Source organism: Cheilinus undulatus, linkage group 14 (assembly GCF_018320785.1).
Source record: "Cheilinus undulatus linkage group 14, ASM1832078v1, whole genome shotgun sequence".
NCBI classification, from domain to species: domain Eukaryota; kingdom Metazoa; phylum Chordata; class Actinopteri; order Labriformes; family Labridae; genus Cheilinus; species Cheilinus undulatus.
The window spans coordinates 47,500,768-47,518,301 of NC_054878.1; the positions used below are offsets into that span (position 1 = coordinate 47,500,768).

The following is a 17,534-nucleotide window of genomic DNA, read 5'->3' on the forward strand; positions in this document are numbered from 1 at the left end:
AAAAAAGTTTCCCTTTTTTAAGGTTTTCTGGGGGAATAAATTTTAAAATTTGGACATAAAAGAGCAACATATGGCTCTAGTGTTACAGATTGAGTATCATTGCTTTATACATTTTCAAAACCTTCAAGTATCTTTTTTTATTTTATTTTATTTTTTACAAAAATCTTACTTTTCTGTACTCATGCATTTATTTTTCTTCATCAAAATGAGAAGAATATGAGAAATGATCGTCCTCTTCAATAACGCAATTGATATCAAAATTTCAATATGAGCCAAAATCACAAAAAGATATTTTTTCTAAATTTAGCCCTAGTTTAAACTCATCAAATATTGTACTTGTTATAATATAGAGTGATTTCTTGCTTATGTTTGTTAAACAACAGAAAAGCTGAGGAACCTAAATAATCGCATTTCAAATTGCAATATTGCAGGAAAAAAATGCAATTAGATTATTTTTGCAAATCGTTCAGCCCTAGTTTTAAACCCTTTAAATGTTATTAAGGATGTTACATATTTGACTCATCTACTTCTCCAGCCCGGATGTAAACTTTCTCTGACAAACGTCCCTTTTTGCTGCAGCAGAGGTGAGCTGGAGTGCAGCTGCTTCAGTTAGAAATGTCGGCGCTGTTGCTGCGATTGCCACATTTGTGGTGGACGACAAGCAGGACGACGCCCAGGAAGAAGCAGACTGAGCCCACGGTGATGTAAGCAATACCAAGGAACGGGTTCTTCCCTCCCATCCAGGAGATGGTGCTCAGGATCATCCGCTTCCTGCCCTCAAAGCTGCGAACAGGATAATCTGGAATCAGCGGGTTAAAGACGTGAACAACCTTTTTTGCTTTGTCTGTCGGTTAGATTTCAGTTGAGCAACTCTTCATTCTGTTTTCTGATAAACTTGATTGCTCATGTGTTTCAGAGCCGTTTGTGCAGTTTCACTTCCACATAAAGGATACTGTAGACGACCTCCAGCGTGTAGTTTCCTCTTGGAAGAGTTGGAACCATTCTGGCGTCCTTGATGGTGCGGTAGAGTTTGCGGAAAGTTGGCAGGGCGGCTGTTCTCATCCACACGATGAAATCCTCATTGATGAAGCCGTTGTTGGATGCATTTTTGTCCAGCTCATACACGGGTTTACGCCAGTTCACTGGCTTTGTAGTACCTGACACAGCATGGAGAAAAACATTTCTTAGAATTTTTACTGTTTTTCAAATTCAATCTTCAAATCAACCCACATGTTTTGGACTAATCAGATTTCCTCACATGGCCCATGGACTCTTTATTACCTCTGCCAAGGAGGTCATGTGATCGGGAGGGTTTGTTAGTTTGTTTGTTTGTTAGTTTGTTAGCAACTTAACTCAAAAAGTTGTTTACAGATTTTGATGAAATTTTCAGGAAATGTCAGAAATGGCATGAGGAAGAACTGATTAGATTTTGGGAAGTGATCCGGATCACCATCCAGATCCAGGAATTTCCTAAAGGATTCTGTACTATTGGGAGATAGGGCTAATGGCAGAGGTCTGCGCTCTCCGAGTGCTTTTCTAGTTAGTTTTATACTTTTAAAAAATCACATAAGCTATGAGCTAATAGTTTTGAACAAATGCTCTCTGAAAAGGAGAAATGATGCATTTGTATGGGAATATTTTCAGCTGCCGGTATACATTTGATACTGTTGGATTTGATCGTTTAGGACAGGGGTGTCAAACTCAAGGCCCGGGGGCAAAATTAGGCCCATGGCACAGTTATACCCGGCCCACCAGATATATGATATTTTTATTAGAAGTGGCCCACCAGTATGAGGTCTGCAGATTTCCTCCAGGAATGTAAACTTAACCTTTATGATTGAAAATATTCTTAAGTCATAAGAATTAGAAATAGTAGAGTTGATAAAACATCAGGAATGTGGGAAAAGAAATATGTGTTTTCATTTCGTGATTTCCTAATTTGCATCTCACAATTATGACTTCAAGTTATGGTTTTGACTTTTAATATCACATTTTCACCTTTACAAATCATAATTTTGTCTTTGATCTCATATTTTGACCATTTAGATTCACAATTTTAAGTCATATTTTGATGTTTTAAACTCTTGAAATTGAATCTGATCTTACATTTTGACATTTTCAGCTCCTAACTTTGAAATTTAATCACAAATATTAACCTTTTCTACTTAAAATCTTTAATTTTTAGCTCATCTTTGGACCTTCATATCTCAATATTTTTAATTTTATGTCATATTTTGACATTTAAAACCCTTGATTTTGAATTTTATCTCATATTTTCACCTTCTAAACTCTAGATTTAGAATTTTTTACTCATATCTTGACATTTTTTACTCCTTATTCTAACTTTTAATCCCAAATATTGACCTTTTTGTCTCAAAATTTAAAATTTTTTATCTCATCTTTTAACCTTTTAAACTCATAATTTTGATTTCTGTTTTAGTACTTTAACTATTAAAGATCATGATTTTATCTTTTTACTTTCTTGAAATCTCAAAATTCTTATCAGCAATGTTACGTTTTTTCCTCTGTGACAGGGGTGTCAGACTCAATCACAGCAGGGGTCGGATTCTGGATTCAGGACTAACCTGAGGGTCTAACAGGGTACCATAAACTATCAACCTCATTTCACCAATAATAAAATATGGAAAAAAAAACCTTAGCACTCATGATAAAAGATTTTGACATTTAAAGTAAAAAAGATAAGTTAAAAGGCTCACAATCTGAGAAAAGTAAATTTATTAGTTTAAAAAGTTTAAAACATCAAATTGAAATAGAAAAATAATGTTTTTTAAAGGCAAATATATTAGAAAGAAAGTCAAAATCATGAGTTTGAAAGGTCAAAAGATGAAATAATATTTGTAATCATGAAATTAAAAGTCAAAATATGATTCAAATTTTAAATTGTGAGTCTAAAATGTCAAACTATGGGATTATGACATCAAAGTTTGGAGTTAAAAGTATTTTGGTTAAAAACTGACTTAAAAATTAGAATTATGAACCTTAAAGCTCAAAATATTATATGAGAAGTCAAAAATATGAGTTGAAATGCTCAGAGTGTGAAATTAAAAGTCAAAATCCTAAGTTTGAATGCTGATTGTGAGATGCTAAATTAATAAATGTGAAATTAAAACACAAATTAATGTCTTTTCCCACATTCCCGACTTCTTATGTAAATATTTTTACTCTACATTTTCAGATTTTATGACTTAACAAGGATTTCTTAAATCATCAAGGGTAAGTTCACATTTTTATACTTGAGGGAATCTGCAGACCACAGACTGGCGAGCCAGTTATATCTGAAATATGAGATCATCTTGGGGGCCGGATTTAACTGTTCCACGGGCCAGATTTGGCCCCGGGCCTTGAGTTTGACACCTGTGCTCTGTAATTCTTTACCGATGAAGATGAGGATGACAGTTTAAGGGAAATTTTGACCCAGTTAGGCCCTTGGGTTAGACCCAAATTCAGAATTTGGCCCCTGCTGCGATTGAGTCTGACATCCCTGTTTTAGGATATGATTAAAATAGTAAAAATAAATGGAGTATTAACAGGGTTAGACTCAAAAAGAAGAGGTTTGCAAACAGACTGTACGGTAAGTTTTACAAGGAAACCTTATTTACCACTACTGAATTATCCAGGGCTGAAACTGACTACAATAAAAGAAGCTGCTGATGGTACCTTGGAAAACAGCGGTGAGGTTGGCATTGTCTCCTCCAGGGTTCTTGAACTTCACATACTTGTCGGTAAACCAGGCGATGCCGGTATTCACCAGAGGAATCTGGACTTTAGTGCCATTGGGATCATTGTAAAAAAGCTCCAAAGTGTCTGGCATAAAAAAGACAACACAGTTGGTAAGAAATAACTGTTTTGGATCATATCGATCATCTCTGGAGTGACAAACCAGCTCACCATTGAACATGCTGTTAGCGATAGCTCCACACGGTGCGATGGGTTTGTTGTCATGAGTTGCATACGGCTCACACTCCTTACTGGGTCTCTGTCAATGAAAGGGTTAACATATTCTTATTTAAGTCCTTTCTATTTGAGAGATCTTTTTTTTAGATGTGTTTGTGAGCCATAAGAGGTTAGATCTACCAGGAGGGATTCCATGTCTCCATGTAGCTGACTGTCGTCTCTGGACTTGACGTAGCGACGGTGATTTTGGTAAAAGTTAGAAAGGCCATAATACATGTAGACATTGCCCTGTGGATCAGAATAAGAACAAAAAATATACACTTCAAGACTTGCTGTGTATCATATAAACATAAACGTCTATCTAAGGTTGAAAAGTTTGTATTCATGGACATTTTCCTTACTTCATACGCCTGCTCCAGGTAGAAGGGTATGGTGCAGGTGCAAGGGCTGGTGCTGTTCCAGATGTAGTTCTGTGAGCAGTTGAAGCAGGGACTGGACATTTCCACTCCTGTGTAATCAACCTGCAAAAAAACATTATCAATGCTTTTCCAAACAGCGGTCACAACGTACAGAACAGAGATTTAAAAAAGGAGTTTACAATATGAATATAAAAAAATAAAACAAGGACATACTGTCCAACAAAAAATATGGATTATATCAGAATCACTTATTTTTATAAGCCCAAATTTCACAATCAGTGCGTCTCCATCGAAATGTATTCCCTAAAAGACAAGATGAAGGAGGAATGCACGCAGATGTGTTTGCAATGGTGCAGTGTTGTTTCCCATCCTGCACAGAGGAGATGTTCCCACCATACGCAATTGAAAATTTCTCCATTTTTGTGTCTCCTCTTGAGCCATACAACCCTTCCTTTATGTATGAACAGTTTTCAACCTTTCAGAGACCAGGAACCGCCGCTATACCTGAAGATGGCTGAACAACCAGGAACATTCAAGGATAGTCATGTGCGGACAAGGCCGTCCATAAGGGGGGATAAAGGGGGAGGTTTCTGGGACCCAGCCAAACTGGAGGCCCATGGAGGTCAGCAAAACCCTGGTCTATTGTGAAGCTAGGCTGTGAAAACCATATTCTATATTTGACCTGAATAAAAACCACTCCTATCAAACAAACAAATATCTTTACTCATTTAGCCTTCTTTAGATGAAAAATCTCTTGTTAAAAACATAATTTACATGGGTTAAAAATTGCTAAAATGGGTTAATAATAGCACAAAATGGTGAAAAGGTTGTGAAACTGGATTTTTAAGAACATAAATGGGTTAAAGTGGCAAAATGGATTACAAAGTGGTTGAATGGCTTAAATTGCAAAAAAAAAAAAACTGCAGGAAATTAGGTGGAATGGGAAGAAAATGGATGTAAACTGGCAAAAATGGATAACCTGTGGTTAGAATGGGCAAAATGGGTGTACAAAGGGGTTGACTGAGGTAATAATGGGTCAACAGAGGCAAAAAAGGCAGGAAGTGGCAAAAATGGGTTAAGTAGTGGCAAAAACAGGCAGAAAAAAGTGATGGAAAGGTTTAAAATGAACAAAAATGGGTTAAAAACGTTAAAAAGTGATGAAAAAAGGGTTCAAATTTGGTAAAACTGTTGTAAAGTGGCAACAGTGTGATTTAATAAAATGTTCTTAGTTTTTCAAGGCTGTAGACCCCCTCTCAGTGTCTTGCGACCCCCAATGGGGTCCAAACCCCAAGGTTGGGAACCACTGCTCTAGAATGCTATCAAAGCATCAAAACCACCTTTCCAGACCGTGTGGGACTATGAACTGACAAAACAGTGTCATTAAAAATGTATTCACTCATTCTTGCAAACTAATTTAATCTCTAAATGAAGAAAAACATGAAATGGAAGCTGATTATTGGTCAAACATCTGCTGAATTTAGCTCCCAGTGGCACTGATTATCAGAAAACACAGTGGTTAAAGTAAATGAAACCTGGACATTTAAATACCTAAATGCACAGTCAGCTAAGGTTGGAACATTCTGGATGGGATTCAGCAACTAATGCAGTGGTTCTCAACATTGGGGTCTGGACCCCATTGGGGGTCGCGAGACACTGAGAGAGGGTCTCCAGAAGCCTTAAAAACACTAAAAACATTTTTTAAAATTACACTGTTGCCACTTTACAACAATTTTAACAAATTGTAACCATTTTTCATCACCTTTTAACACCAATTTTAACACATTTTTGCCACTTAAAACACATTTTTGTTTTAAACTTTTCCATCACTTTTTTTCTGCCTGTTGTTGCCACTTCTTAACCAATTTTTGCCACTTTCTGCCTGTTTTTTTCTGCCTCTGTTGACCCATTATTGCCTCAATCAACCCCTTTCTACACCCCTTTTTTCCAGTTTGTATCCATTTTTCATCCCATTCCACTTAATTTCCACCAGTTTTTTGCAATTTAAAGCCATTTCAACCACTTTTAAATCCCATTTTGCCACTTTAACCCATTTTTGAACATTTTTTGCAAATTTTATGTAATTTTTGCCCCTTTTAACCCATTTATATTCTTAAAAATCGATTTTAACAACCTTTTCACCATGTTGTGCCATTATTAACCCATTTTAGCAATTTTTAACCCATGTAAATTATAATAATAATAATAATATCTATTATGTTTTTAACTAAAGGACCAGGATTTTGCTGACCTCCATGGGCCTCTAGTTTGGCTGGGTCCCAGAAACCTCCCCCTTTATCCCCCCTCATGGACGGCCTTGTCTGCAGGACTATTCTTGAATGTTCCTGGCTGTTCAGCCACCTTCAGGCACACTGGGGGTCCCCGGTCTCTGGCACCTTTGTTTTGGGGGTCGTGGGCTGAAACGGTTGGGAACCCCTGGACTGATGTCTACAGTCAAGCAGCTCTACATGGAAATGTTAAGAGTATTTATCGTTTCTGAGTTGACTAGTGTTTCGTTGGGCCATCATACTCTCCGCAGGTACGTTACCTCAAACTCCTTGATGTTGTTGGACGTCACGTAGAGGCCGATTCCGATGGGGATGAAGATGAGTCCGATGATGAAGAAGGCAGGGAGGACGGTACCTGCAGTGAGGATGGGCTGCCATGCTGGGAGTCTCTGCTGCTTGAACGCCGTGTTCTCAGGCTTCTTACTCCGCAGAGAAGCTCCGGGCACGGCGATGTGTCCATCCTCGTCTTTGGCATTGTAGCTAGACGCCATCATGACTGCTGCCGAGAAAATCAAAGTTACTGCTCCGCTAACGTTAGCCTGTCACAGCCGTTAGCTCCTCACTGCCTTCTGAACAGGACAGATTTGACGCTCCAGCGGCCTAGTGACGTTTAACCAGCAGCGTTAAAATATCTACATGACGTTTTTATTTCTATTTTTCCATTTGGCTTTTTAATCCATCACTGAAACAGTCCAAATGCTAGCTAAGACGGCCGCGTCCTCTTGAAGTTTACAAATAAGATATACGTAACGTGTGTTGACGTCATAACTTTAATATAAAGGGTGGCGGTTGCTGCTGCCTTCAATTACTGCCGGAGATATCGGTAATCTGTGTACACCCAACGATTCAACGCTGATAACTCAAAGCAGGATGAGAAAACGTGCTTCATACTTGGGAATAAAGGTGCCATTTTATTATCCTGTAATCAATTGTACAGTCTTTACTATAAAAAATATGAAACATTGAGCTTTTCTCTTAAAACAACGTAATTGTTCTACCTTACGCATTGATATTCTGCCGCTTACGCCAACAACCTCTGACGGAACGATTTTCCATATTTTCATTTTTATCTGTACACTTCTTACAGGGCTTTTAAATACATTTCCCCCCACATTTCATCTCCGGAATGAGAATTTACGTGAAGCACTTAAAGGCAACAAGAGAAAATGCAGGTACATTTTTTTTTTCAAAAACACCACAAAAAATAAGACAAATTAAATGTTTAAAGAGGAGATTTAATCTTAAATGAACTGAGGAGCATTTAATAATGTCAAATAAATAATGATACAATAGTCTTGAATTTCACTATCGGCATAATTTTATTTTTTTGACTGATGACAAAGGAAAAGAAGAAAAGTCAAACTGCTCCCACCACTGTGAACACGTTATTATAAATGCATTAAATGACTGTATAATCAAAGTATACAATAGTCAATTACATGAACTGAAAACGTGTATAATGTATTTCTATTATTAAAAGTCCCTGTAAAGTGAAATCCAAAATTTGTTTCTTAATACACTAGATATGTTGGCATATGGTTGCCACAAACATGTGCAAACACTGAGATCTGTGTTCGACGGAATTTTTGATTTAGACCACTGATCATCAACTGGTGGCCCGGGGGCCACATCAGGCCCCCCAAAGCTTCCTGTCCGGCCCCCGAAAGATTATTAAATTCAGAAAAGGAGGAAAAGAAGATTTTAAGAGTATCCTTTTGCTTTAAATGTCTGCGGCTGTTAAATCCATCCCAATTAACATTAAAATAGTTTTAGAATGACGAACCAGTTTCTCTGTTTTTACAGAAATTTACTGTTAAAATTAGTCAATATTTTAAAAATGGTTACGGTTGGCAGAAGTGTTGCAAAATTTGGCAGAAAAAAAGTTGTGAAAAGAGGCTAAAATGTGTCAAAAAATGGTAAAGGAGGAAAAAAGGGGCAAAAGGTATCGAAAATTGGATACAAATGATAAAAAATAGTGCAAGACAGTAAAAAAAAGGGGTTAAAAAGTGGCAAACATTGGAGAAAAGTGGCAAAAATTGATAATAGAGTGGCATAAAAGGGATAAAACATGCAGAAAAAGTGGTTTAAAGGGGGTTAAAATCTTTAAAAGTTGGGTTATTGAGGCAAAAAGGGGCAAACAGTATCAACAATGGGTTAAAAGTGGGAAAAATGGTTTTAAAGTTGCAAAAATGGTTGAAAAAATGTAATGAAAGGGGTTAAAAGTGGCAAAAATAGAAGAAGGGTGGCAAAAATGCATAAAAGAGTGGATAAAAGATACAAGAAACCTGGTTTAAAAGGGGTTAAAATCATTTAAAAATTGGGTTAAAGAGGCATAAAGTATCAAAAGGGGTTAAAAGTGTCAAAATGGGTTAATATTGGTGCTAAATGACAATTAGGGAGGGCCCATTCTCTGGGATTTTCAGGGGTCCGGCCAATCCTGCTGTCAGGCCTGCTGCATTCTAGATAATAGGGATAGATCTCACTGGTAATGACTAAAAATGTCCTGTAGTTTAAAGGAAAACACAAATACTACTGCAATAATATTTCAATCAGACCAAAATGTTGATTTAATTTTTGTGTATTTGAAAATCCGGCCCCCAGAGTTTCTGTTGAGACTAAATCTGGCCCTTGTGCAGATGGACTTGATGAGCCCTGTGCTATGAGAATCACCCTACCCCCCTAATGATATAAAACCATGAGCAGTTTATCTAAACAGTCTGTTGTTTGCTGATATCACTGAAAATGAACAACATCTCTCAAAGCAGCGACAGTTCAATCCCTCCTGTCTGTACGTGTGGCGATGCTAAAGTTCAGTAAAGTCTTTGCTGATAGACAAGTTCTTCTCCTGCCAAGTCCGTCACAATAAATGCCTCTAATGCTAAAAATTATTGAAGACTTTGACTTTTGTTCTGTGATTGGTCAGAAAATTAAAGTGGGCGTGGTTTAATGTGAAAACATGGGAAAGCATGCGTGACGTGTGCTGCAGTTGGAGGGCCCTATGAGGACTTCCCAGGAGTTCGCCACTTGAGTTTCTCGTGAAGTATAAAATGTCCTGGACAGGACTAACTCTAGTCTTGTTCTTTCCACCTCAAAAAAATGAACAAATTTCTCTCTTCTTATGGAGTCTGTAGCACGCTTCACACAGTGGCCTAATTCTTTATCACCTTACAGGGACTTTAAAAGTGCGTGTGTATAAAGCAAACAAAACTGACATCCTCAAGGACACACGTGCATGTTTTGACCAACATTTCTCTGCTATTCCAGTGTTAAAGAAAACATCCAGTCGCCCTGCTATTCTTTAATCTTGCCACTTTCCATAAACCTTTAATTCACATTTAAAATCCAACCTGAATCCACTCTTTCAAGAATCAATATGACCAAATTTAAACATAAACCAGGCTTTTCATTTCTTTAATAATTCAACTTGTGGTAAAGAAGATGTTGGACGAACTGATGTCATGCACTAATGAGTCATCTGTGAGCCTATTTAGCTATTTTTATAATTCTATCAGCTCTTTTATCAGAAAAATGTCCCAAATTCTTCCTCATAACAATGATCCAATAAAAATGAGTCTACTTTTAAATTTGAATAAGTGTGATATTGCATTAAAATTGATAACAATTTATACTGATCACTAAAACATTCACTTCAAAAACAGGCTGATTTTAAATATCCATGTAGTGAAGCAACTTCTGAGCACTTACTAGCTCACATAAAAGTTTGCATTTCTCTCTGGAGCTTGCAGGATTTTTTTTTCAAACACAGAGATAATTAATCCAAAATTTAAAGAAAAATATGCAAAACAACATTAATGAATGCCCAGGACAGCTTGAATTTGTTTTAAACTCCTTAACATACAAATTTCTCCTTAAAGGGGACGTATTGTCCCCTTTAAAAACAAGTTTATATCAGTCTCAGAGGTCCCCAGAACACGCCTGTGAAGTTTGCTGCTGAAAAAACACTCCAGTATCAGATTTTTCATGTCTAAAAACCCCTCTGTTTCAGTCCTGATCAGAACGAGATGTTTCTGTGTCCGTGGCTTTAAATGTTAATGAGCTGTCTGACTCCTCCCCTCTCAGGAAATGGACATGGCTTTCCAGATCCTCCTCTCATCTGAGATCAGGAGAGGGAGGCGGAACTGTCTTCCAAGTGGGGATGACCAACTGAACCTGGGGGCGGGGCTAAATCCCAACATGACATCATGTGGGGGGAATCTGAGAACAGCTTGTTTCAGCACACATTTTCTGAAAGGAGGTGAAAGACGGCAGCGGGAATGGATTTTTCTGATTCTTGAGGGGATTGTGGACAGGCCAGGGTCAAATAACTTTGTTAGAAAAGCCTGAAAAGTATTTTTTTTATATGTCCCCTTTAAATTGCATCTAACATTTATACTATATGCTATTCTCTCATTTATCTAGTTCATCCTGCAGCTTTTCTGTACTATATCCTGTTAAGTAGATGGAAGCAGACTTAGTGTGTGCTTCAGCCTCAAACGGCCAGTATTAGAGTGATGTCTCGAAGCTTTTTCTTCTTTTCAGCCTCGTCAGATTTCTTCTAATGATGTCAGAGATCTCAGCTTAGCTCATCGTCGGCTGTTTCCAAAGATGGCTTCAATCAGCAGACCTGTAGAAGGAAATTACAACAAATATATGGGTCCTTAAACGCAACATTAAAGTTTATTCAGAATGGAATACCATCTATTTCCATGATAATTCCTTAGCCTGCCCGAAAAGTTGCCCTAATATGCCTTACAAAAGACACAAAACTGTGTATTATTATTATTATTATTATTATTATTATTATTATTATTATCATTATTATTATTTTCATTATCATTATTGTTATTTTTATCATTATTATTATCATTATAAGTATTATTATAATAATTATTCTTTTCATTATTATTATTATTATTATTATTATTATTAATAACAATATTATTATTAATAACAATAATATTATTATATTCATTATTATTGTCATTGTTTTATTAATTAACGTTATTATTATCATTATTAGTATTATTATAATTATCATAATTTTCATTATTATTATTGTTATTTATTATTATTATTATTATTATTATTATTATTAATAACAATATTAATATTATATTCATTATTATCATTGTTTTATTAATTATCATTATTATTATCATTATTAGTATTATTATAATTATCATAATTTTCATTATTGTTATTGTTATTTATTATTATTATTATTATTATTATTATTATTATTATTATTATTATATCAATATTATTATTGTACTGGCTTAGTTCTGATGCTCTTCTGATAAAGTTCTAATATTTCACATTTTGGTCTGTACTGTTGTTCTCTGGCTTTGCTGCCAGAGATTCTTGTAAATATTTTTGTTAAATTGCTTTCAGCTAAATGGGGAAGGACTCGAATCACTCCAAATCACTAAAGCGGCTCCTGGGTTGTTCAAATGTAACTTTTGCCTTGTCTCATTCTCTAATTCACCCTTCAGTCCTTTAGACAATGCTAGCATGAAATGATTAATGGAAATGTCTTCACACAGAGCTTTTAAACATGATCGACAGGTGTGTTAAAAATGAGGGTGATCATCAGCTGCAGCCTCATGAGGAGAGATTGGTAGTCAGCCCTGTTTATAAAGGGAGCTACTATCAGGGTTACAAGTCTAACCCAGTTTCCTGTCAGCTTTTCTCAGAGGAACAGGGACAAAAAGATCAGCCTCAGATGTGATCTCAGTAATCCTCTGATGTTCCTAGGACGAACATCTGATCCACCTAAATCTCTCTGCAGCAGCCTGGGGGGAGTCGTGGTCTCCATTACTGCAGAGAAAACAGTCAGCTTGTTATGAACCTGTTTGACTCTCCTCATGTTTACCCTCCTGTGTTCCAGATGCTTCTTCTGACAGTCCTCTCTGTATTTACTAAAATCCTTCTTTAGCATCAGCAGAATCTCCTTCATCTACTCTCTGCTTTATCTGTGATAATGGAGGCTGCAGAATTAGAGGACAAATATTCTTCTTGATTTCCAGCATGGTCTCCAGAGGATAACTTTGGTTCTTGATTTGTGCAGCTGGACAACAAAAAGACACAGTACCTAGTTCTTATGGCATGTATCTATCTAATTATTTATATATAGATTTATAATTAGAATCCTTATCTTCCTAACACACAGGAGCCTTTTTACAGTTTAATTCTAGTCCAGTAGAGGGCGCCAGATTACACTGCAACCACACAAACTCGAACCTATAAAGCAATATTAAACAGTCTGAAGTTTTCTGGTGTTCTGCAGAGACTGAATGAAATTCGGAGTTTAGTGTCACCTGTACGATGATGAGACCTGTTTCTGTAGAAAATAAAGACCTGGATCGGTTTTAGGCTGAGTGTTGCTGGGGTTGTGGTAACAGGGGGTTTCTTAATTATGTTAATTCAGAGTTGGACGGTAATTTTCTTAATTAATTTAATTTTAAAGTTAGACAGTTGCACAATGAATATGGCATATTTGAGAAGGCTTTAATTTTGAAATCTTACATCAGATTGCCTTGTTACTGTCAGTCAGTCATTTGGGGGGGGGGGGGGTCTCATTTTGATGATGGACCACATAGGCTTGTTTAAAACAAGCATCAGAAAATGTCCTCTAAAAGTTCTGAATTTCTTGGAACTTTTCTTTCCAAAATGCAAAATCTCTTAAATTAAAATTTATTACCTTACTTTTCTGAGAAAATTCTCAAAACGTTTTTAAAGTATCCCATAAAAAGTACCCCAGTATTTCTTCAAATATTCCCCTAAAGGTTCAGTGCAACTTTATCACAGATTCCTGAAACTTTTCAAACAAATCCCCCTAAAACCCCTGATCAAATTTCCCTATATTTAAATCTATAAATAGAAAACACAAACCCAAAAAATTCCATAGGAATGATAAAAAAAATTCCCTCAAACATCCAAATAATTTCACAGTAATTTCCATGAAATTTTGGAAAATTTCAAAGGATAGTATTGCCCTAAATTCCCAATCAAATTCCCTCCAAAATCTAAATAAATTTCCAAAGTTTCTGTGAAAATACCAAAAGAATAGCAAAGCAAATACCTGCTAAAATTCCTCATCAAATTCCCCCAAACATTTTAGTTTGAAAAGCCTGAAAAAGTGATTTTTGCATAATATATAAGCGTTCACACTTTATTCAAGGAAAATTTTCCTTTCATTTTTTATTCTAGGAAATCTTATTGTTTTATGGGATTTTTAAAAAGTATGAGAATTGAAATGTTTGACAGTGTCTCGGGAAATTTGGGGAGATTTTTTATGTTTTGGAAATTTCTAAAAAAATTGAAGGGTAAATCCAGTTTCTTTACAGTTATGGAAATTTTGTTTTGTTTTGCTATAAGACGGTTGCCCTGACATGTAGAAGTCATTTCTTGGTGAAAACCACTTCCTGATCAAAGAAAAGACTCAGGTTCTACACTTACCAGGTCTCACTTATCCAAAATAAGTGTGAGAAACTAAAAAAGCATTGTGTGTAGCCGGCCTAAGTCTGTCCAGTCAGCAGGAGTTATGAAAGTATACATGCTAGAGTCAGTGCCTGACACTGTGTGGTGTATTTTGGGTGTAATAGTCCTTTTTCTATGCCCTAAAAGTGAATTATTGTTTCCAGATAAGCCATGAAAACATCACATTAAACATGGATGAATAAGGAAATGATGCTTGGGTTAATGTCTGGAGGTTTCCTGCTTGATTCTCACCCACACAGAGCTCAAACACGCCATGACAAACTACAAAGAAATACCAGATTTATTCAGAGATAAATAGTTTTATTTGGTGCCTGTCTCAGATGATCACAATTCATACTTTCACAAACAATTCACAGTGCATCAGTGATGGGAAACCTCCAAAAGCAGTGGTGGAATAAACATGCTATGAGAGCTGATGAGAGCAAACCTATACGGCCAGAAATCACCAAGAGGAGGTTATGAAAACTCATCCAGAACGGATCAAGACATGCAAAAACAAAAAGGTTGAAAAAAAAGGTAAAAATCAGTCTCAACTTTAGTAACAATATGAAACTGAAATCTGAGGATGCATTAAAGCAGTGAGAGCTGTAGTAAGAGGCCGTCACAGTCGTGTGTGTGATCAGTAGGATTGGCGTTCAGATATAAACCGAATAACGACACGTTCACATCAAGTCTGTTTTTGGCTCTCAGCTTTTGCCACCAGCTGCAGAGGCCGAGCCACAAACTGTCGACTTCCTCAGCTCGATTTTCATCGACTGGCTCTCCGCCCGCGACTCTAACCTCATCACCGTCGACACGCCCAGAACCGCCTTGCTGCACGGTTTCATACCTTTTGACATAGGGATCCGTGTGGCCGAGCTCCGAGCTGACAGCACATCCGAACTGGGCTGAAAAATAAAAATACAAAAGGATTTAGACACCCAAAGACACAGAGCTGAGTTGAACTGCTCCTACTTTGTTTTCATTGTTATTTTAATGCAGTGACTAGGGGAGAGCGTCTAGGTAAGAATGGTGGATTAGCCCTTTAATCTCAGACATTTCAGTTACTGAGCATCTCTGAGGAGCTGCAAGAGGAAGAATAACGAAACAAACCTGAGAGGGGGAAACATTCTTAGGCAGGAAATACGGGACCTTAGAACCCCTCGCCTACCTTCTGACTAAAATTTCACTAAAGATGAAACTCTAACCCACAAACTACTTAAAAGATCTTTCTTGCTTTGTTTTGGTAAAACCTCACTCCACTGATCATCTTCTGTATGCACTCTCATTAGAACCTGACACGCCAGATGGATGTTTCACACATCCATCTGGTAAACCTCTCATAGACGACGTTAAGGAAAGGGCAGAGCTTTTGAAATTTTTTTTTTTTAAGGGTGATTAGATGAACTTTCTGTCCGTCACATCTTTACTGGCCAATCAGAGCAACAAAACATGTGACATAGGAGTAAACTCCAAACTATAGCGACTGTAGACATGTCAGTACACGACTTTTGACGTTCTTTTTTTAACAAAGAAATGTCGTCAAGTTCTGTTAAAACTGGCGCTTTAGCAGCATCCACGCTAATGTCTTCTGCCATAATTGCACCGGCCTCTTGTTGCTGCTCGCTTACGTCATGACTCTGAAAGTACAGCCCCTCGTCACGATTGGTCCTGTCACTTACTAACCGGGCCCAGACGGTTCAGACGGGAGCTCAACAAGATGGATTCACCAGTGAGAAACAAAGAAAAGGTCAAGGTTACCCTCACAATGGCGGGTTCAGTGATTTTATCCCAAACGGTGGCAAACACCTTGAGCTGCCTATCTTGAGACATGAATCCATTCATAGAAGCAGCACCTACAAATTAAACTACCTTTATGTCTGACAGTTAGAGGAAAAGAAAAAACCCAAGCAGATGAAGTTTCCCCTAAAGGTTCAGTGCAACTTTAGCATAGATTCATGAAACTTTTCCAACAAATCCCCCAAAACATCAAAGCAAATTCTCCCTAAAATTCCTTATTAAATTACCCCAAATTAAAATCTATAAATATAAAATGTATACTCCAAAATTCAGTGGAAATGGTGGAAAATTCCCCCATCCAAACATCCAAACAAATTCACAGAAATCTTAATGAAATTCTGGAAAATTTCAAAGGATAGCCTTGCCCTAAATTCCAAATCAAATTCCATCTAAAAATATGATGAAATTTCCAAATTTCTGTGAACATACCAAAAAACATCAATGCAAATTCTCCCTAAAATTCCCCTAATTTAAAAGCTATAAATATAAAATGCATACCACAAAATTTCACGGCATGATGGAAAATGCCCCCAAACATCCAAACAATTTCATAGAGTCTGCTAACTCTAAATCATCCACAAAGTTGGGCATGAACTACCAACACACTCTGCTCTGGACGAGGGAAAATATGTTGTTAATTAGTCCACTCCCCCGATATACCAAATGATAGCCCACCACCCTAAAGGCCCAAACATACTGGAGCGTACCGTGAGCGGAGCAGACTCTGTGCAGAATGTCCGCAGTCATCAGAGCTTCCATAGTCGAGCGCACTACCGTGTAGTAATTTTTCTGTGAAATTTCCGTGAAATCCTACATTTCCCACAATCCTTGCGCGTTGTTTACATTTTTTTTGTCATGGCGTCCTACACTGACGATGAGAAAGAGGAGCGGCTCTGCCTGCTGGCTTTGCAAAGCAATAACATTAAGAGACGGTGGTATGTACGGCCATTAACTGCCACAAGAGACGAGGACGGGGAGTATGCCATGTCAGTGGCATGCAAAGTATTGACATGGAAAAACATTTTCAATTCATCCGAATGACACGTGAAAAGTTCGATGTTCTAGTTGGGCGCCTAGCCCCACTCCTTCTCCACTCTGGGAGTCACCGCTCACCCATCAACGCTGCACAGAGTATGGTTAGGAGGATGGCGGCAAGCGTGAAATGCAGGTCGGTGTCACATTTAATGTGGGTCAATGTAAAAAATTCATGCCAAGCAGTGTTTTGTGTGACACCAGTACGCGGAGTGGAATCCGCATACTAAAAATCTGAGCTTTGTACACACGGGCCTTGCGGACGTCCGCTTTTAGTCCGCACAGATCTCCGTGGAGTCTGTTCTGCCTGAGTATGTTCAGGCCTTAAGGCTTTCACTTCAAGTTACTGAAATCTCCTGAATCAGGGCTAGACACTTTAGAGTTGTTGATCTGTAAATCATCAAATTGATGCTTACCGGGTCAAACACTAATAGGTCATTTTCACCAAGTGGTCCGGCTCAGTTCAGTGCAGAACAGCACACATTTTTTTGCGTTTCCATAGATCAAAAGTTGGAAAGGGTCCCAAAAAACCGACCCATACCACCCTACTTTTCGGCACCCTTCGGTGCCAATCTTACCTATCCGTATAAAAAGGTGGAACTAC

General features: G+C 37.4%; 2 protein-coding genes across 5 annotated transcripts in view; both read right to left on the reverse strand.

Moving 5' to 3' along the window:
* Nucleotides 1-368: 368 nt before the first annotated feature.
* LOC121521484 (cell cycle control protein 50A-like) lies at nucleotides 369-7,390 on the reverse strand. Its single transcript, XM_041805510.1, has 7 exons — nucleotides 6,880-7,390; nucleotides 4,317-4,436; nucleotides 4,096-4,203; nucleotides 3,910-3,997; nucleotides 3,679-3,825; nucleotides 954-1,157; nucleotides 369-799 (listed from the first exon to the last, which is right to left on the reverse strand). The coding sequence occupies exons 1-7, from the start codon at nucleotides 7,111-7,113 to the stop codon at nucleotides 606-608; spliced, it is 1,095 nt and encodes a 364-aa protein (XP_041661444.1). The 5' UTR covers nucleotides 7,114-7,390; the 3' UTR covers nucleotides 369-605.
* A 1,744-nt stretch (nucleotides 7,391-9,134) lies between these two features.
* Nucleotides 9,135-17,534, reverse strand: part of LOC121521315 (filamin-A-interacting protein 1-like) — a 60,831-nt gene continuing 52,431 nt past the window's right edge. For 2 of the 4 annotated variants that reach the window (XM_041805215.1, XM_041805217.1), the window contains exon 6: nucleotides 13,223-15,006. In XM_041805215.1, coding sequence (XP_041661149.1) covers nucleotides 14,806-15,006 — 201 coding nt within the window. In that variant the 3' untranslated portion in view covers nucleotides 13,223-14,805. Of the gene's footprint in view, nucleotides 11,244-13,221; nucleotides 15,007-17,534 lie in introns of those variants that run through there. The other 2 variants (XM_041805218.1, XM_041805216.1) reach the window with 2 other exon arrangements.